At 38.4% G+C, this 21,396-nt stretch overlaps 1 protein-coding gene across 3 annotated transcripts in view; it reads right to left on the reverse strand.

Annotated features, from left to right (window-relative positions):
• The window catches only part of ENOX2 (ecto-NOX disulfide-thiol exchanger 2), a 282,303-nt gene that overhangs the window by 59,197 nt on the left and 201,710 nt on the right, over window positions 1-21,396 (reverse strand). For all 3 annotated transcript variants that reach the window (XM_080909606.1, XM_080909605.1, XM_080909604.1), the window contains exons 3-4: window positions 16,837-16,971; window positions 2,452-2,607 (exon numbers count right to left, since the gene is read on the reverse strand). In XM_080909606.1, the coding sequence (XP_080765732.1) occupies window positions 2,452-2,607; window positions 16,837-16,933 (253 nt within the window). In that variant the 5' untranslated portion in view covers window positions 16,934-16,971. The remainder of the gene's footprint in view (window positions 1-2,451; window positions 2,608-16,836; window positions 16,972-21,396) is intronic.

Below are 21,396 nucleotides of genomic sequence, written 5' to 3' on the forward strand. Positions count from 1 at the left end.
TTTTGAAATGTCTGGGTTCCTCAGTATGTAGCATTTTGATATTCTTTATCTGGCTGGTCTGAGTGGTTCTTATTATTTTAAATCAGTTAAGCTTTCAAGAAGGACAAGTGGGTCAATAGCATTAAATACAGCTGACATAAAGTAAGGAATGAAATGATTCCATTGGATTGAGCATTTAAATATAAATTTATTAGGATGATTTACTACGGATTTAATTTTGATAGCTCCCATGCTAAAGTACTCCAGAAGAGAGTACATTTGGAGCTGGGCATTAGGTAAGAGTGTGAGATGAGGAAGCAGTTGAATCTGACTAAAGGGTAAGCACCTGGCAAGTAGAAACTCAACGTGAGGGTCTCGACTCCTTTGGGGGTCAATAACCCTCTCACAGAGGAAGCCTAAGACCATTAGGAAACACATATAGTTGCAAAATTACAGTTCTAAAGTGGCAACCAAAATCTTATAGCTGGGGGTCAGCACAACATGAGGAACTGTATTATAAAGGGTTGCATCATTAGGAAGGTTGAGAACCACTGAGTTAGACTATGAATTGAGTGCCTTGGGGTAATATTATATAGTACTGTATGATATTAATGTGACAAGCATTTGGAATGATAGTCTGGTGGGACAGAGGAAGGGAATAATAGTAAATGCATTTTCTAATAAAGCAACAGGAGTTAGTAGCAGTCTCAATGGTGACTAAAGACACTGGGATTATCTCTGCGTAATAGGATCTCAGTGCTGAGACAGACTTTAGAGTCAGAGGCCACTGAATCTAAGAGAATATACCAGAGTCAAGAAGGGATAAGTTGTGAGGCTTTTAATCAAAGCCTTATCATAAATTAGGTTTACTTGGCCCAGGAGGTGATAAAGGGTTCAAGTCATATCAACTGCCTGCTTTCCTATCTTAAACCGTCACAAAACCAAGTCCCCACTGTTAATAAAAATGGCATAATTGCCACACTTGCAGCAAAGAATTAAGAGACACATGCCTTAGTTAGACATTTTTGTACACAATTAATCTGAGTACTTCCCTTTAAACAAAATCCATTTCTAAAAAGCAAATAAAGCACTAGTTTGATTTAAGCTTCATGGGAGTGTTATTTCTGAATTCAATTCTAAAGCAGATTCATTCCCAGAAGCCACTCATTTACAGACATTAATTGCCCTGTCAGCCTTCCTTAGTACAAAGATGAAGAACTAACTGATTGGGCAGTTGGGAAAATGCTGCTTTCTTACTCTGTAGCCCTTCCAATTCAGAACCAAGAAATCATGGCTGTAGGTAGAAAGAGATGAAAATATATTTGAGAAATTTACTTCTTTCTTTTCTAAAGAATATGAAGCTATAACATCTTTAAGACATGTTTTGATATGCATTCCAAGACTGCTTAATAATGTGGCCTATGCATTAAAAAGAAAACAAAGCAAGAACAGGACATTTGTACAATTCTTTGGAGACTTAGAAACTGGTCCCTTAAGCTGAACATCCATTGCAGCAACTCTGGACATTACAGGTTATCTGCCATCCTGTTAACTTAGACTTGACTGAAATACTGAAAGTCTAGCACAGGCTGCTCACACAATACATGGACGATTAAATCAGCCGGACTCTGCCTTTTCAGCTTTAACCCTGGCAATGTCTACATTCATAGGTTGTTTTACATGACAAAGGAACAATTGGGGATGTACACCTTTCCATGACCTAAACACAAAATGGTAGAATAAAGAGGGAAACGAGACATGGCATGCATTGGGACAGTAGAACTAAGAGTAAGATATAGGTTTTCGTGGCATTGTTTGTCCAGCTATGCATAAAACCAATATCCAGGAATGGCCATGGGAGTTGTAAAAAGAGTTACAAAAGAATATCTTATCTTTTATTCCCTAATTGTCTTTGCAATAAAATATTGTTTTCTAAATTCATTCCTCTTAAATGCTGATCTCCTAGGTTTCTTACTAGTCTCAAAAGATATACCCCGTTAATAACAACTCAGTTAAAATAATAAGAGGGCATTAAGCTATTTTTCACTTGCAGAAGTGACCAAGAGACCTGGAAAGGCAATTCTGACTGATTTTAAAACCACTTCAGTTATGAGCAGGTCACACTAAATAGAATGGTCCTGGTCCTGGCAGCATCTGATTCATGATGAATAGATTCCTATTTATGGTAGAAAGTGAAATAATTGTCCAAAGACATGTGTGAAAGGTTCCTATTTATCTTGATGAGGCAAGTTCATTTGATCTATGGTCTAAATACCCAGATGGACTTTTAAACCAACAGCGCTAATCTAGGCACCACAGCAGCAGCGTTCTTGATATATTGTATAGTACCATCAGGACTCCAGGGAAAACATTAATGAAGCTGGATCATGTGTAGGAATAGCCTCTAATAATTCAATATATGGATCTGAAGAAGAGTTTAACCAACAACAATAACAGAAAACAGGCTAGTACTTGGGTTGGGAGGGAAGAGCGTGCAGCTTTTGCAGTGTATGATCTCCTTTACGACAGGCATATCTGGAGGAATTGGTGGAGGTACTATTCCCAAACCAGGCATCATCGGAGTTATTGGTGGTATTCCAGTCATCATTCCAAGGGCAGGATCAAAGTCTGGAAAAGTATGGGAAAAAGGACAATAAATGATAGCAGGCAAGGTCAACACAGAGGCAGAATGTTAAACATTATAAACATCAAATCAAAGCAATCAAGCAGATGCCTCTTCAGAGTTAAAATTCTCAGTCTTAATTATCATATAGCTGTGCAGTTTTCTTTCATGATGTAGGTATTATTTTGTTTGATCCCAGTCTACTTAGTCTTTGCATGCCTGTTTGATATTCAGTGTCTTTTATAACACTGCTGTGCCTTATTTTAGGATCCCATCTCCATTCGTTTTCAGTACACATCCTTGGCTCCATTTTGGTAAGGCTTCTTGCTATCCATGGCACCTTTTCTATCCTTGTACAGTACGGTGATTAACAATATACACTTTGGGGATGAGCCTTCTGTCATTTGCTTATCAAGATGTGCTTCCATTCCCTCAGCTGCAAACCGTGGTTTATATCTCCTATGTTACAGGGAGCTACAAGGAGGAAATGGGATGATGAATGAAATGTGCTTAGTAGAACATACAACATGAAGTTTCTCAAAAAACATCTAACATGTGCATCTTTTTACATGTTGTTTTCCACGGCTGGAAATCTTCTGAGACTCTCTGAATTCTCCCTGTGCTTCAAGGTTTTTAAGTCTTACATACTCACAGAGTTCTTGATAGATTTTTCTGGTGCATTCTTAATTATGTCTAAAATCTGTCCAGACTTTTCACCACTGAATTTTATTTTACTTTGCATTGCTTTTTGTTTCACACAGAGGTGTGACTCTAGGAAGTATGAGGGTATCCAAACAATTTTTGTAGGGCTTATCTATGTGAACAAATTGGCTCACCCCCTAATCAGCATCAATAGCATTCTGATGGCAGAATCTCATGTGGTACATTGTAAAATCATATCACTTCAGCCTATGGAGTGATTCACTTCACAGACCACTCTCCTGGAAACAAGACTCTGGGAAGGACTCATAGGCATATGTCTTGAAGCATTTAGAGGCATCAGTTGATTTCATATGGGGTGTGGCAGCATCTCATATGATTAGAGAGTGACCCAGACCAGGTAAATCAAAACTAGGATCCATAGGTGCCTAGAGTAAGATTACTGTGTACTCATAACATTGTCAGTTCTTATCAGTCCCTGACATGGAAAGGAGAGATGCAATTTTCAAGAAAGCTGTTTCTGGTGGGTAGAAAAGACAGATCCTGCTCTGGACTTGGTACCTGATCTCATGGCACTGACTTCCTGGTCAGTGTTCAGGACTAGAGAGAGACTTAGAAAATATCATGGTATGCCTTCTAAGCCTGCAGTGTCCACACTGATATACAGGCTCAGAGCAAGGGCCTCATTTCACTGGATCTAAGAGCAGGCCTAATTTAATTGTAAATTGTTTCTGTAAAAAAGAAAAAAAGTCAATTTGAGAGAAGGGACTTTACCAAATTTCTTTGACTTCTCATTTCCCATATGTATCTCACTATAGATACATATACAGTATACTCCAGACAGCGAAAGCATTGTAAAAGATTGTTCTGGTGAAGGAGCAGTTATATTAGCAGTAGTGAGCCCTGCGCCCAAAGACTTCATCATGATAGCTATAGACATCAGTGGAATAACACCTGTCAGTATGTCCTTAAGGTGATCCTGAAGTTCCTAGGTGGTTTTCTAGATGCTGGAGAAGGCAGAAATAAACCATTAAGAGACTCTGTGGTTCAAACAGAAGCAGAACTTTAGCACTGCCATGCCAGGTATTGAAGAAACCCTGTGTCTGGGCCAATGGACAACCTCTTCTACAGAGACAGGCTAAGTAAGCTAGGCCATCTCCATCTTCTAATGTCTGTGTTCTTGAGGTGCTAATACCATAGAGAGGTTTAAGAAGAAAAAAACTGTCTCCCAAGGGCTATTTTATTTTATAAAACTACTTACTTTTATCCATCCAACAGGCCTGTACAACTATACACACATTCTCTCCTGAGGCTCTCATAACTGTTTTCTTTTATACTCATCAGTACGTGACCTTGAGGAAAGTTTCTTACATCTCTGTATTTCTACTCCCCTTTTGGTAAACAGGGGCACATAATGAAATTCAGCTGAAACAATGAAAGAACAAAACAGGTCTGCAGACCTCTGGCATGACAGTCCTCATAGATAAATATTCATTCTTCTGTGCCAGCTGTGACTCACACACTGGTAAACTCACTAATTCAGATACTCACTATTACAGTCCATAACATTTAGGACATTGGGCTCTACACAGGCTCTGGGGAGGGTGTCTAGTTTCCCTTTTCATCTCAGAGAACTTAAGGTCCCTGACCCTCTGTCTTGATAGCAGAATAAGAACACTCTGATTCAGAGTGCCATTTATGTGTTTGAAAAAGTTTATTCCTTGTACAGAAGATTTTGGAGAAACTGTTAACATTATCTCACCCACTTACAAACTGCTAATTTTCTTTAGGAAAAGATCAGATTAGATTGCATGCCACCAAAACAATTCCATCGATTTCTCCCTGCTATTGAAATGTTTGTCTTCCTTTTATTGTTCTGCCTGCCTCCTCATTGTTATTCATATAGCTCTGTCACTCACAATTCTACCTTACCACAGATTACAGAAACATCACTTCATTAAACAAGTTCTGCTGCTTCCAATGAGAAGGAAATGCCTGTCTTCCTGTACTGTCTACTAATAGAGACAAACAAGAATAAAGGATACTACAACTCCTGATAGATGTACTCACCATTCTGCAGTTTGGTATGATTACATTAATATTTTATAAATTTATTTAAAAGCAGATGTATTCATGACATATGGTTAAAGACAGAATAAATAACCTCCATTTAGTTCAGTAGGTCAAGAGTTCCACAGCCTAAACTGCCCAAGAAAGCTTGCTACAGGGTAGGTTGCTCATGATCTTCAAAAGCTCCCTTCCTATTAACTATTCTTTTATTTATATTTAATCATTAAGATACAAAGTAGAGCTGAATTTCCAATGCCAGTGGGGAAAAGCAATGAGATACTGGGTCTTCATATGAGTATTACAGAAGGTGAAAAACCAAAGTGAAATTTAGAACACACTGGGAGTAGAACACAAAAGAAATCCCTTCCCTTTTCCTGGCTCCCAGCCTGGATTGAGTACAGCCAACATATATATTAATGCCACCTACCGGAAAGAGTTTTGAAATCATGCACCAGGAGTGTGGAAAAGGTCAAGGTATTCCTCCAAAGTTCATTTGATAAAAATTCCTCTGTTCAGTTTTGCTTTTATTATTTCCTCTTTTCCCACCCATTTCCTATAGCCTTCTTGACTTTTGGCACAGCCACTGCTGGGTAAGCCACAAAATATTCCTTTGTATACCTCCTTTTGAATTATATGATTGTTAAAGTCCCACCCTATTGGGAATTCTGCCAAATCTGAGTTAGCTGGGCAAGCGTTCTGCTCAGGATTTCAAATACTTTTTCAGTTCAAACCTAAGCATTCTGGCTGTTTAGCAGTTTGCATTCCCCAAATTTGGTAATATCATCTGAGACACTGTACACATCTGGGCTCCTGGGTGAGAATGGACACAGAGTCATATCCACGCTATTATTCTAACATTCAACTGTCAATCTGTTAACAGTCAGTTGGCTGAAGCCTTTTGCTCAGACAGGATAAGAATTGTGGGTAGGTGTGGCTAAATTTTCTGGCTGACAGTTTTGGGCCTGTGAGTACCCAATGGCTAGGGACTGGAGTTGAAGTCCCAGCCTTAGAGATCTAAACCCCGAGAATTAGGACATACTGGTCCATGCATTAGAAACTATATACATTTAGTTCTATACATTCATGTTGGGGGCTTATTGTTCTGGGCTTATTTAGCAGTCAAAGTAAGCCTGAAAGATGCCATCCTATGCTGTTTCCCTGTGTTGCAAGATTCACCCCAATAAAGGCTTCCCTAAAGTGGTGCTTTCTTGACCCAGTTAATGGAGCTATTGTAATTATTGGTTAACAGCAGCACCAGGTCCAGGTGTCAAGGTAGCAGAAGCAGACAGTACCTCCTGGCTTTAAAGCTCTCAGACAGGTTTTTCCATACCGGAACCCACAGCTCGATAGTGACAACTGTGATAACTCTCTGGTCCAGAGAGTTGGTATCTTCAGGATTTGACCATGGCATGTAGGAAGTTTTTGGGTTTGGGTATCCAAGGCCTCTATCCCTTAAAGATTGGTTCCCTGGCACTCTCCTAGGGAACAGGGCCCTTTGGTTCTCATCTTCGGCTTTTCTTCAATGTTTTTGTTCTCTATTGTTTCAGTTCTCACTGCTCTCTGGAAGTCTTCAGTTGCTCTCTCATTGCTGTTAGTGCTGCTGCTGCTGTCCTATTCTCTCCTCTCTGTGTTTACAATAAGCAGTTCACTTATTGATTTAAGAACGCACCACTCAGGGGAAGCCTTTATTGGGGTCAATCTTGCAACACGGAGAAACAGCATAGCATGGTGTTTGCAGGCTTACTATAAGAGTGAGTCAAACAATGCATTTATATAAGTGGAAAGGGGATGTCTCAAGGGAGTTTGAACTAATCAAGGTACACCTTCAGGAAAATGAAGAGCTGTACGTGGACCTTTAGTGGGAGTAATACTCAAGCACAGGTGGAACCATGCTTATCCCACCCACAGGAGTCCCTCAGGTCAATCAATAAATGTGTTTGTACCACTCACAGGTCTTCTGCTAGGCATCCAGGGAATGGGTGTTTCTTTCTGCTTGGGCAGAAAATACTATAGAGTTATCTAGATTTCACAAAGGCTTGTTATGGTAAAATGTCTATTGTAGGTGGTTTAAAACAGGCACGATGGGGATAGTCCTCTTAGGACAGGAGTCGTGCTTTAATCACTGTGTGTCTACGGTTGCCATGTACTTTCTTTAACATGTCCATAGAGTGTATGAAGCAGCTACTGTTGGTAATGAGGGAAATTTATCTGACTGCTTGGCTGGGAGTTCTTTGCTCAAGGAAGCAATGGCACCAGGGAGTCTAATAGCTGTCAATTTGAGGGTCAATGGGATGTTGTGAGTACCTTTGGAGAACAAGAACATTTCCCACTCAGACAAATAACACAATACGTGTGTGTGTGTGTGTGTGTGTGTGTGTGTGTGTGTGTGTGTGTGTGTATGTAAACTTTAAATTTGCCAAGACAAGATGTGTGGGGGGAAAATAACAGAGGATCTAAGCAATGTGTAATTCATGGAGTTTATAAGGGACAGAACATTTTAAAACCTCAAATTTAAGAAATCAATACTCCTTTTCTTCAGCCAAACAAATTCATTTTCACAAAAAAAAAATCTCATTATATTTTTCATTTTCCTATTTTGCAGCAGACTAGTAAAGATAATATTTACTAGTCCTGGGCTACATACCAGTGCACTCAAGCATTTCATTTATTATGAATTGCAACATATGAAACTCTCCATAAAACAATTCTTATAGAGACATAATATTACAAACACAGTATTATCATGAAACAATTCTTCTTGGGCAGAGAAAATGGCTCAGTGAGTGAAGAAGCTTGTTCCACAAGTCTAAGAACCTGAATTTGGGAATGATGTAGTGGTATATTTATAACCCCAGTATAGTCTGGGACGAGGCAGACAAGTAGACCCTGGGGGATCTCAAGGGAGTAAGGAAGAAAGCAACAGACTAGTGCTCAATGTTCTGCTCTGGCTTCTGTACAGCATACAGGCATGTGCACCTCCACATATGTGGACCTTTATTCTCACACACCACAACCACATACATGTGCTCAGATACACACACATACATGTTTCCCTTTCCTCAAAGAGTGGAATATTGGTGTATGTTTCCTTCATAACTGATCTGGTTAGTTTTTTTCCCCTGAGCTTTGGGAAATGAGACTAATTTAGATATATGACTTTTTTTTCTTTTTACATTGTCTTCTCTTTTAATTCTTATTATATTTTCACAGGTGTTTATTCATTTTATTTGTAGTAGAGCCATTTTTGTTACACTTTATTCTTTTTTTAATAAGCTACATCAACATCTTTATGCAATATGCTGATGTGCTTGAACTCGGTAGTTTACCCCTATATGAATACAATCTTCTCTTACTTTCCAATTATTGACATTGTTTTCACTGCTCAGATTCTTTTTTAGTTCTTGATCCCCAATGTGCTTCTAGTTATCTCTGATGCAAACTTCTCCTCTTCTGTGATTCATCTCTGACCAACACTATTTATCTATAACTCTGGTTAAAAATAACACTTTTGCACAAATTTTTATTCTCTTTCTATATTGTAAAACAGTGGTATTTATTATATTATTATTATTATTACTATTATTTCCTTTTTTATATTCCACATTTTATTCCTCTCCTGGTCCACCCCCCAACTGTTCCACATCCCATACCTCCTCCCTGCCCCCTGTCTCCACAAGGATGTCTCCACCCACCCCTACCAGACCTCTAAACTTCCTGGGGTCTTCAGTATCTTGAGGGTTAGGCTGTCTTCTCTGACTGAACCTACACCCATCAGTCCTCTGCTGTATATATGTTGGGGGACTCATATCATCTGGTGTATGCTACCTGGTTGGTGATCCAGTGTCTGAGAGATCTCGGGGTTCCAGGTTAGTTGAGACTGCTGGTCCTCTTACAGGATCACCCTCCTCCTCAGCTTCTTCCAGCTTTTCCCTAATTCAACCACAGGCTCAGCAGCTTTTGTCCATTGGTTGGGTGCAAATATATGCATCTGGCTCTTTTGGCAGCTTGTTAGGTCTTTCGGAGGGCAGTCGTAATAGGTCACTTTTTGTGAGTGCTTCATAGCCTCAGTAATAGTATCAGGCCTTGGGACTTCTCCTTAAGCTGGATCCCACTTTGGGCCTGCCACTGGACCTTCTTTTCCTCAGGCTCTTCTCCACTTCAATCCCTGCAGTTCTTTCAGACAGAAACAGTTATGGATGGGCCAGAGTACTGATTGTGGGATGGCAACCCATCCCTTACTTGATGTCCTGTATTTAAGCTGGAGGTGGGTGCTACAAGTTCCCTTTCCCCACTGTAAGACATTTCATCTAGGCCCCCCCTTGAGTTCTGAGGGTCTCTCACCTCCAAGGTCTCTGGTGCATTCTGGAGGGTCCTCCCTACCTCCTACCTCCTGGGGCTGCCTGTTTCCATTCTTTCTGCTTGCCCTCAGAGCTTCAGTCCTTTTCCCCTACCCAATTGGGCCCTTCAGTTTGTTGACCTTTTGGAATTCTGTGGACTGTAACTTGGGTATTCTGTACTTTTTTGAGCTAATATCCACTTATTACTGAGTACACAGCATACATGTTCTTTTGGCTCTGAGTTACCTCACTCAGGATGATATTTTCTAGTTCCATCCATTTACTTGCAAAACTCAGGATGTCCTTGTTCTTAATGGCTAAGTAGTATTCCACTGTATAAATGAACCACATTTTCTGAATCCATTCTTCTGTCATGGAGAATTTGAGTTTTCAGCTTCTGGCTACCACAAATAAGGCTTCTATGAACATAGTGGAACATGTGCCCCTGTGTCATGTTGGGGCATCTTTTGGGTATATTCCCAAGACTGGTATTGCTGTGTCTTCAGGGAGATCTCTTTCCAAGTTTTGGAGGAACGTACAGACTGATTTCGAGAGTGGTTGTACTAGTTTGCAATCCCAGCATCAATGAAGAAGTGTTATTCTTTCTTTACATCCTTGTCCACATATTTTGTCACCTGAGGTTTTAATCTTAGCCATTTTTATTGGTGTCCTGTGGAATCTCAGGTTCTTTTTGATTTGAATTACTATGATTACTAAGGTATTTGAACATTTCTTTAGGTGCTTCTCAGCCATTCCACGTTCCTCTGTTATGAATTCTTGGTTTAGTTATATACCCCATTTTTTTTTTGGTTGGGTTGTTTGTTTTTTTGGTTAGCTTTTTGGGTTTTTTATATATTTTGGATATTAGCCCTCTATCGGATGTGGGGCAAGTAAAGATATTTTCCTAATCTGTAGGTTGCTGATTTGTCTTATTGATTATATCCTTTGCCTTACAGAAGCTCTCCAGTTTCATGAGGTTCCATTAATCAATTCTTGATTTTAGAGCATGAGCCATTGGAGTTCTGTTTAGGAAATTTCCCTGTGCCAATAAATTCAAGGCTCTTTTTTTCCACTTTCTCTTCTATTAGATTGACTGTATATGTTTTTATGTTGGGGTCCTTAATCCACTTGGACTTGAGCTTTGTGTAAGGTGACACATATGGGCCTATTTTCATTTTTTTTTTTTTTTTTTTTTTTTTTTTTTTTGGCATACAGACAGCCAGTTAGACCAACATCATTCATTGAAGATGCTTTCTTTTTTCCACTGTATATTTTTGACTTCTTTGTCAAAGTTCAAGTGTGCATAAGTGTATAGTTTTATTTCTGGGTCTTCAATTCTATTCCACTGATCAACCTGTCTGTCTTTGTGCCAATACCATTTAGTTTTTATCACTATTGCTCTGTAGTAGAGCTTGAGGTCAGGGATGGTGATTCCCCCCATTGTTTTCACCATTCTGGGCTTTTTTCTTTCCAGATGAACTTGACAATTGGCTTTTCCACATCTTTTAGGAATTATTTTGGGATTTTGATGGGGATTTCGTTGACTCTGTAGATTGACTTTGGTAGGATGGCCACTTTTTATATTGATTCTGCAAATCCATGAGCATGGGAGGCCTCTCCATTTTCTGAGATCTTCTTCAATTTCTTTCTTGAGAGACTTGAAGTTATTTTCATATAGATCTTTCACTTGTTTGGTTAGTGTTACCCCAAGATATTTTATATTATTTGTGGCTATTGTGAATACCCCTAATTTCTATTTCAGTCTGTTTACCATTTGTATAAAGGAAGACTACTGATTTATCTGAGTTAATTTTATAACCACCCACTTTGCTGAAGTTATTTGTTAGTTGGAAAAGTTCTTTAGGAAGATTTTTGAGGTTGCTTATGTATACTATCATATTATCTGCAAATAGTGATACCTTTATTTCTTTCTGCCAGTGTGTATTCCCTTGATCTCTTTTTGCTGTCCTGTTGTTCTAGCTAGCACTTTGAGTACTATTTTGAATAGACATGGGGAGAGTGGGAATCTTTGTCTTGTCCCTGATTTTAGGGGGACTGCTTCAGGTATTTCTCCATTTATTTGATATTGGCTGTTGGTTTGCAGTAAATTGTTATTATGTTTAGGTCTGGGCCTTGAATTCCTGATCTCTCCAAATCTTTTAACAAGAAGGGGTAATGCATTTTGTCAAATGCTTTTTCTGCATCTAAGGGGATGACAGTATTCTTTTTTTCTTTGAGTTTGTTTAGTGGATTACGTTAATAGATTTTTGTATATTGAACCAGCCTACTTGATAGTGGTGAATGATGGTTTTGATGTGTTCTTGAATTTGGTTTGCAAAAATTTTATTGAGTATTTTTGCATCTATATTCATAAGCAAGATTGGTCTTCAGTTCTCTTTTTTGTTTGGGTACTTGTGTGGTTTAGGCATCAGAGTAATTGTGGCTTCATAAAATGAATTAGGTAGTATTTCTTCTATTTCTATTTTATTGAATAGTTTGAGGAATATTGGTATTAGGTCTTCTTTGAAGGTCTAGTAGAATACTGCACGAAATCTTTCTGGCCCTGGGATTTTGGGGGTTGGGAGGTTTTTAATTACTTTTTCTATTTCCATATAGGATATGGGCATGCTTAGATGGTTTACCTGATCTTGATTTAACTTTGGTATGTGGTATCTGTCTAGAAAACCATTTCATCTTGATTTTCCAGTTTTGTTGAGTATAAGCTTTTGTGTAGCAGCATCTGATGATTTTTTTTTGAATTTCCTCCACTCCTGTTGTCTCCCTTTTCTTTTCTGATTTTGTTAATTTGGATACTTTCTCTGGGCCCTTTTGTTAGTTTGGCTAGAGGTCTATCTATCTTGTTGATTCTCTCAAAAAACAGCTTTTGGTATTTATTTCATTGCCCCTACCAATGGAGTCTGAGTTCAAGGCAAGGACTAAACCTTTTTTGGCTCTCTACTTTGACTGAACTCAGAATCTGAATTAATAAAGTAACGCTGAAATGAAAGAAGAAACTAATAAAATGGAAGGAAAGCTTTTGAGCTGTTGTCAATCAAGAAGCAGCTAATATCTGAAAACACACTTTGGTAGGGAGAAAATGTAATTCTGTAAAATATTGGAGCTGATTTCAGAGCGGGGATCTTAGTGTTTACCTGCTTTCTCCCTAGGGTTCCTCACAGTACCATGGATACAGCAGGCTTCACTGAATATTGCTTGTATGAGTGAATGAACAAACATTATCAGTCTGATAATCTGCTATAACAGTTTACAATAAGCAGCCTTTAAAATAAGTCTTTTTTTCTTATGATTGGTTTTATATTTGTGTATTTCAACGAATTAAGACCATACTATCTTTATTTTGAAGTTTCTGAAGCTTTTTCTTTTTGGGTATTTTTCTAAATGTTCTAAATAGTTTAAAATATTTTTATACAAAAATGTCATCATCACATTTGTCTACACAAACTGATGGTAAATGACCAAGTATCATTTGTATAGAATAGTCCTTGGGAGGTATGTCTCTACAGGGACACTCATGTCTTCTTTGGGCCCCTACAGTTTAGTTAATCTTCATGACACCAGCTCCCAAGTCAATCCTGATGTGGTTGTTTCTGCAAAAAGGTATTGTAGGACACAGATCATACAGCCTATACATTTTGTCAAAGTTGGGTACCTCTTTAAATAGGCAAATAATTACACATTTAAATATTTTCCATTATACTGTATATAACCTCAGTCATATCCAACCCAAATGATGACAACTTGCTTTTCCCTAATCACTTTGCCAGCTACTATATAAGTTTGGAAACACATATGGCCTCTCTGAGATTAGTACCACATATCCATATGTAAATATGTGGCATGTTAGGATTGCTATTACTGGAAGCATTCTGAGTTTGCTTTAGAAAAATATTACTTCTATTTGGCATACTGTTACACACATCACTGTCTCTGGGTAAAATGTCCACCATTATGATATATAGTAGTCTGTCTCAGGATCTCATCCCATTTGTCATTAAAAGTATCTTGTACCTGTGAAAGATGTAAAAAGTAATACAACCCTAAGTCCAGACTTCCTTAGGTATCTGACAGAAAAGAACCTGTGATGAGATATGTAAACACTCTCTTCTGTTTCTGTCACAGTTAACCTGCCGATTTCAAGGAGAACTGTCATCTCTAGAATGACAATACCCACAGTGGGGCTTGATTTTGCTCTGGGAATAAGATGCATGAATCTACATTTTTCATTCTTTCTCCTATTGAGTCTTTACATCGGAGATTCCATAATGAGAGATTTTTCTGCTTTTATAGTTCATAGCTCATTATGAAGCTGTTAAGGTCATTTTTTTAGGATGAAAATGCCAGACAGGGGCAAATAATATTCAGTGAATAATTCTCTGTTGGTTCGTGTTCTTGGTTTCATTTGTGATGACTGGACTAGAATACTGCCCTTTAACAAGAAGTTATGGCATTTCTGGTTGCCCCCTTTCATGTAACAATGAACAGTCTCTTAGAAATGCTTTGGCAAAACACTCTTGCAGAGAATTGGTATAAGAAGGGATCCTGTCCTGTCATCACTGTTAATAAATTTTACTGGTAGATGAAAGGCAGCTCCACTCCAAACCTCAGATGGCCCATTTCTGATCCCCACTTAAAGCTTCTAATTATGCCAGTCATCGTTTTCATTACCAAGTATGAGTTTATCAACACCATCCATAAGAGTGGAGATTTAAACTCTCAGGGGAATGCCAAAAAAACCTTATGCAGCATTAGTTTTTCATCTATGACAAAAGTGTATTCTATTACCATAGGGAGGCCATATCAGACAAGCCAAAGAACTGGCTCAGCAGAAACTGCCTGAGAGGCACAAAAATGGCTAAATTGCTAAGCCTGATATCAATAAAGGCACTTTAAAACCTAGCTCCATGAGGGTTATTTTTAATTAGCACATAATAATTGCACAAAATAATGGTTTTCATCATGACATTTCCATATATGTATATAGGTAGTGTGATTTACATATACACTTCCTAACCCTTTACCCTCACATTGACCTCCTTTCTAGATGGTTGGGCAAAAATCATAGAGGTTATTCTAAAACTGCAACAAGATGGTAGATAACCCTAATCTGCCCCCTAGACCTTGACAAGTAGTAAGGTAGGCAGCATTCACTGGAGTATAATGCTTGTTGTGGTGTGAATGTGAAATGCCCTTCATAGGTCCAGTTGGTAGTACTACTTTGGAAAAATGTGACCAAGCAGTTCATCTGCTTCCACCATTCATTTCACCCTGTCATAATCATATCATTTCTTAATTTGTAAGCTACAAGATGAGGGGGGGAGAATCAATGGTACAACCCCAGCCTAAGATAGAAGAGACCTAGAAGCTACCTAGAGAATACATGCTAAGAGCCCACATTAAAGGACTAAAGCAATGGGACTCTGGTGTGCTTAAGCAACAGTATGAAACACACTGACTCCAGAAGAAGGATTTTGCACCTATTTGTTTTTATTTTTCTACTTTTATTTCATCTGGTGATAATGTTGTCTGCATTTATTATGGGTATTTCCTCCTCAGTTGCTCTCCTATGTCAGTCAGTGTGTGTGTGTGTGTGTGTGTGTGTGTGTGTAAATCACTGCAGACATATCCAGTGGTGTGCTTTGCTAAACTCTTAGGCATCTTTCAACTCAATCCATATTGGGATTTTTGGCATGACTGATCTTATGCATGTACTCAGTGCTTTAATGTGTTCATGCATGCCACTAATTATGTTTTCCTCTAGAGTCAATGACCTAGCCAAGCTCAGTCTTATAGAGTAGTCTTTAAACCAAATCAGAATGTAGTTAGTTACTCCTACAATAAAACTATTGTACCAGTAGACACATCTTGCTATGTTAAGTCAATCATTATTATGGTTTCTAGGGTTCACAGTAGGGCAAAATTATTAATTTTTTTTTCAGTGAAAGCATAAATAGAACCTCCTGGCACTATGAAAGTTATAAGGTATTGATAAATCTTCTGGGTTGGTACCCATTCATTATTCATATAGTTTTGGTTGATCTTTTTTGTAGTTATTTCCCAGTATTTAACATAATAGCGTCTCTTAATTTATTTCTAATATTGTCATCAACTCCATTATAATCCTTAAAGATTTAAACTTCAGGCTGGAATTGTGAAATGAAAGAAGGAACTGATTATATAAAGAAAAGGGCACAGCATTGTGGATCAATGTGACAATGGCTGTGAATTATTTGGGTGTTTTGTAAAAATGAAGTTTCTGTTTCAGTAAGTCTGGGATGGTGGGATGGAACCTCATATTTTAGGAATTAAAAGAAGTACATAATTTGAGCTATAAGCATCTAGCTTGATGAGGTCTTGATGTGCATTTATGTAGGGCCACAGTCAAATAAATCTAAGGAGATTAATGTTTAGACTGTTTAAAAAGCCACCCCAGGCTCCCTGGGATTGCATTAATTAGCTCTTACTAGCCAGGAAGCGGTGTTGTGTCTATACAACCCCTTTTTATACTGTCATGTTTTTCTTATGATTTCACTTTTTAAGTAAATATTTTAAAACACACATATACTCACACACTCATGCTATGGTACACATGTAGAAGTAAAGAGGACAACTTACAAGATCTGATTCTCTCTATCATGTGAGTTCTGGGCATCAAGCTCAAGCTATCATACTTTGGGGTAAAATGCCTTTCCCCTTCTGAGCTAATTTGCTGGAACTTGACTTCATAGTTTGTGGAGATGGAGTTAGGCTGCCATACCCATTAATGTGTGTGTTCACATACACATATGTAAACAGTGTCATTCAGTGTCAAAATGATCTTGGAACCAATGCAGCTACTACCTCCCTTCTTCCCCTTTAGGAATCTAGGACTTAAGATTGTTATTACTTGTGAAAATTCTGTTGCCTTTCATTTTGATGCATGTTCAGTGATCTCATCCTGTGTCAGTATACTTGTAGACTGCCTAAAAGGCTGTCTTAGTTGACAAGCAACCACTGGCCATCCAGTTGATAAAGCTCACAATACCAAACTACCCACCCTAGGCAGAATCTAGAAAATGCCATCTTCAAAATAAGTTGTATCATATTGTTTTATTTTATTACTCTGTGATCAATAAAAAAGTACTTGTGAAGTAATTAAAAATAACATACCAGGCAAAATTGGTTGTCCAGCAATTCCCAGTGGAGCCATTCCAAGATTATTCATTGCTGTGGCCCACGCAGTTGGATCAGACACAGGCAGCGTCATTGCAGCAGAATCTACATTCAGAGTTCTAGTATTATCAGCTGAAATGAAATGACAGACCAAATAATTTGTTGTGTTGAAGTTCCACTATGTAGTTTAGTTCTTAAGAGTAAATTCCAGAAAATATTTTTGAAAAATGGTCAGTGGACAAGTGGTGGATAAGGCTTCAATGCAATATTAGTTCTCTTATAATGATTGTAATAATACAGCTTAAAGTGGCAGGAAGTCATGAAATTTGAAAGTAATTTACCAGATGGCGTTTCAGTGTATTCCTTTTCCACCTTCTCCCCTTTTACCCATCATAAATGTACACATCAAAGGAGTTTGAATAATTAAGAAGTTTCTTACTCTTTTCTGTCTACTAGCATATTATTACTTTAGCAGACTTCACCCAAACTGTTCAGGGATGCAAACCAAAAGAAAAGAAATCACCCAAGGGTTTCTGTAGTTGGTAATAAAATGTGAAAAATACACTCCTGGCGAAATTTTAGGTCCTAGCAGTTTACAGATGACAGAGCTGAGCAGATCTTCAGCTAATAAAATATTCTGGGGGTTAGGGGAAATCGGATGAAACAGCAGACAGTAGACATGGTCCCTGTCCACAAAGACCGCACGATGTAGTTGAGACAGATGATGATGATAATTACTGCTAGTGCCAGTACCACCTCAGCCTACCATCATCACTAATTATTGGGTGCTTACCATATGTCAATTAAAGCAGCTGGCACGTGTCATTGTCATTTAACTTTCAGGATAAATCTATGAGATGGGGAGGATTTATATCTTCATTCAACAAATGAGAGCTATCAAAAGGTTATCTCTATTATCCAAGGTTGTACAGAATACATGCAATTTAGTAACTATGCTTTACTGCCCTTAATAAAATAACCAAGAGCCAATGAAATACATGAGTAATATAGACTAGATTACTGAAGTTTAAAAAGATTCTGTGGCTTGAGTAGGTAGAAATTACTTTACAGAGAACAAATGCTGGAAGAGTAGGGTAGAATTGTATGGACTATATTTTGAGGGATAGGTGGGTAAAAGGTAGTAAAGAAAAGTAAGGGGTATCCCCAAAAAAAGATGACATAATCAAAGACACTGAAGTGGGTCATATATGCAAGGAACAGTTAATTGAGATATAGTCAATAAGTTATCTGAGCATGCAAGGGCTTTAATATGGGAAATTTCTCCGCGATTGCTGATAGCCTCCAGGTAAGAGAAAAATACATAGCCTTCCTACTACTTCCCAATATGAACATCTGCCAATGAGACCCCCGAAGGCAACTGTGTTCTCAGAGTAGCTTGTTAATGTCCATCATGTCCTTCCAAGCTGGCAACATCAGGATGGTCCTTGCCTGCCTTACTTATGCTTGTGCTATTTTAGTCCGGGAGAGAACAAGGAAATGTCCAAAGATATCAGTTTTGAGATGCTAGTTTCTGTCATTCTTCTGTGTTAAATCCTGCAACAAGGCTTACACCCACACCTACACAGAGAGGAAGGCAAGGGGCAGAGAGGGGAGGGAGCCTTCGTTCCTTCCACTCTGCACTCTAAGCTGCTGAATTGCTGCACTTGTAGAAACCCTAGTCTGCACACCCATTTTCAGAGCTAGCTCCATGAAATCATAGTTTCAAATAAACAGAGCTTACCTGTAAATATTAAGAAGAAAACAGAAATATGTCATCAAATACAGATTTAAAAGAGGCAATAACCAGGTCCATCTGAGTTTACAATTTCCAGGTAGCAAGTATTTGTAGGATCTCTGATTGGAGACTGTAGAATGTCTCCCAGGGAGCACAAGTAGTTCCTTAGGAACTAGGTCATAATGTCAAAATACTTTTCTTCTGGCTCTTTTGTTTATTCCCAGCATAGTTATGTATTTTTGCAAAAAAGAAACCAACCAACCAGCCTGGAAGTTCTTCTCAACATGGGATTTTAAAATCAAATATTGAAATTTCTGAAATACCTCCCTCTCCAAACTCTGGACAAATCTGGGAGTCAGAGCATCCTGAGTGAAGTAACCCAGTCACAAAGGAACACTCATACTATGTACTCACTTCTAAGTGGATACTAGCCCAAAAAGCTTGGAATGCCCAAGAAACCATCCATGCAACTTATGAAGCTCAAAGAGAAGGAAGGCCAGAAAGTGGATGCCTCAGTCTTTCTTAGAAGGAAGAACAAAATGTTTATAGGAGGAAATAAAGGGATAAATAAAGAAAGGATCAGGGATTAGAGAACAGATCATCCTGAGGATATACCCCATATACGCCCAATAAACCCAAGCACTATTGCTGATGCCAAGTAATGCTTACTGGCAAGAACCTAACATGGATGCTGTCTTACAGGCTCTGCCAGAGCTATATTGATACAAAGGAGGATGCCTGCAGCTGATAATCAGACTGAAAACAAGGACCCCAGTGAAGGAGCTAGAGAAAGGACTGGAGGAGCTGAAAGGGTCTTCAACCCCATGGGAAAAACAAAATTATCAACTATCTAAACCCACCACAGCTCCCAGGTACTAAAGCACCAACCATTGTTTCCATGGAGAGACTCATGGCTCCAGTTGCATATGCAGTAAAGGATAGCATTCTCTGGCATCAATGGGAGTAGAGGCCTTTGGTCCAGGGAAGGCTCGTTTATCCAGTGTAGGGGAATGCCAAGGTGCTGAGGTGGGAGAGGGTAGTTGGGAGAGGGAGCACCTTCATGGAGGCAATGGGAGGGGAAGGGAAGATAAAATAGTGGGAAAAGGATAACATCTGAAATGTAAATGCAGAGAATTTCCAATAAAAAATTGGGGGGGGGGTAAGAACAATATAGTACTCTTCTTTGCAAAATGTCTATTAATCAAAGTGTCTGTTAAAGTGCTCATTAGCACATACCCTGCTAAGGATTGTTTATAAGAACAGATAATGACCCTGTATAAATAGGACTGTCATTCCTAAATTCCCAAGTCTGTTTTAAGTGTTCTTCTCATCTCCCTCACTTCTTCTACCGCCTATCCCCACTTGTCAATTACTCTTCATTTTCTAATCGTAATCTCAAATACCACTTTACCTGTGAAGGCGCCTCGCTGGAATTAATTATTCCTTCCTATATGTTCTCATTACCTTTTATCTTGCATGTGAATTTTATATACTTATCTCAGTATTTGCCTCCTCAAATCCATTTTTTTTTTTTTTGTGGTGTCATGCTATACAGCAGATTCCGTGCTAGCAACTAGGAAATGGGATGGAAACTTGACTGCTCTGACAGAGCTTGCAATATAGCAGAAATGATCGATACCCCAAGAACCAAATACTACTTATTGTAATAAGCACTACAATAAAACTCTGAATAAAGTGCTCCAGGACTCCAGAAGATTAACTAAAGCTGTAGGAATGGGTTTAGGTCAAGGTATTTGGGGATAGGAAGGGTGGAGGAGATGAGTGGCCAGAGAAGCCTTCACTGGAAAAGAATTATTTCAATGGGTCAGTAAGGAAGGTTATGATGTTCTTCAGGATAATGAGTGGAAAATGAGGCTAGAGGAGTGTGGGAATCAAGAACAACTGAATATTCATCAACTATGCTCTTGAATTATAGTTCCTGGCTATATTTTTATCTTCTAGCTTAGGTCACAGATGGTTTTTTAGGAATCTTTGTAATAAGCTTTTTGAGACAGGGTCTCACTATGTAGCACTGGTTGGTTGGTTGGTTTGGAACTGACTTTAAGAGTTCTGTCTGTCTTTTCCTTGTAAGTGCTGAGGTTAAAGGTTTGTACCACCACACCCAGCATAGGAATCTTTTTAAGCCTCCTATTTTTAATGCTGTGTGTGGTAAAACATATCAATTTATCAATTTAAAATATATTTGAATAAGTATCTAACAAATATTAAATTTTATTGACTTTGGTACATAGGCAATGCATGTAATGACATTCATTGATAGTCAACATACATGTTCAGAATAATAAACTGTTTTAACATATAGACACCATTATTGCTAAACCAATTTTCAATAGTAACTGAATAGATATAGGAGTTTATTTACAGTTACAACCAGAGACAGATCTATCTAACTAATAATTTGGTCTGACATTATTATCTATATTCATGCTCTTGTATCAGCAGAACCATTTATGAAAGCGAAATTGCAAAAGTTTCATTCAGACACAATTTCTAGGTGATCCTTTGCTTCCCAGATGTCTAGGTTAATGGTTCACATTAATAAAATGTGCTTTGCTAAATACATCTGTAGAATTATCACTAAGTTGTAGAAAGTTGAGCCTTATTCTAATTTGCTTTCAAGCTTACATATGGATGCCAAGCTATTTCTTTAATATCTTAGCAAACAAGTGTCACATCAGAGAAGAATATCACTCCATTTCCTATGACTCCCAGAAGCACCAAAGAATACTCAGAAGCTTCTAGGGAGATAGCACAGTGGTTAGGAGTGCTTAGTGTGCAATTCTGAGGACCAAAGTTCAGAT

The sequence above is a fragment of the Micromys minutus genome (assembly GCF_963924665.1).
Source record: "Micromys minutus genome assembly, chromosome: X".
NCBI classification, from domain to species: domain Eukaryota; kingdom Metazoa; phylum Chordata; class Mammalia; order Rodentia; family Muridae; genus Micromys; species Micromys minutus.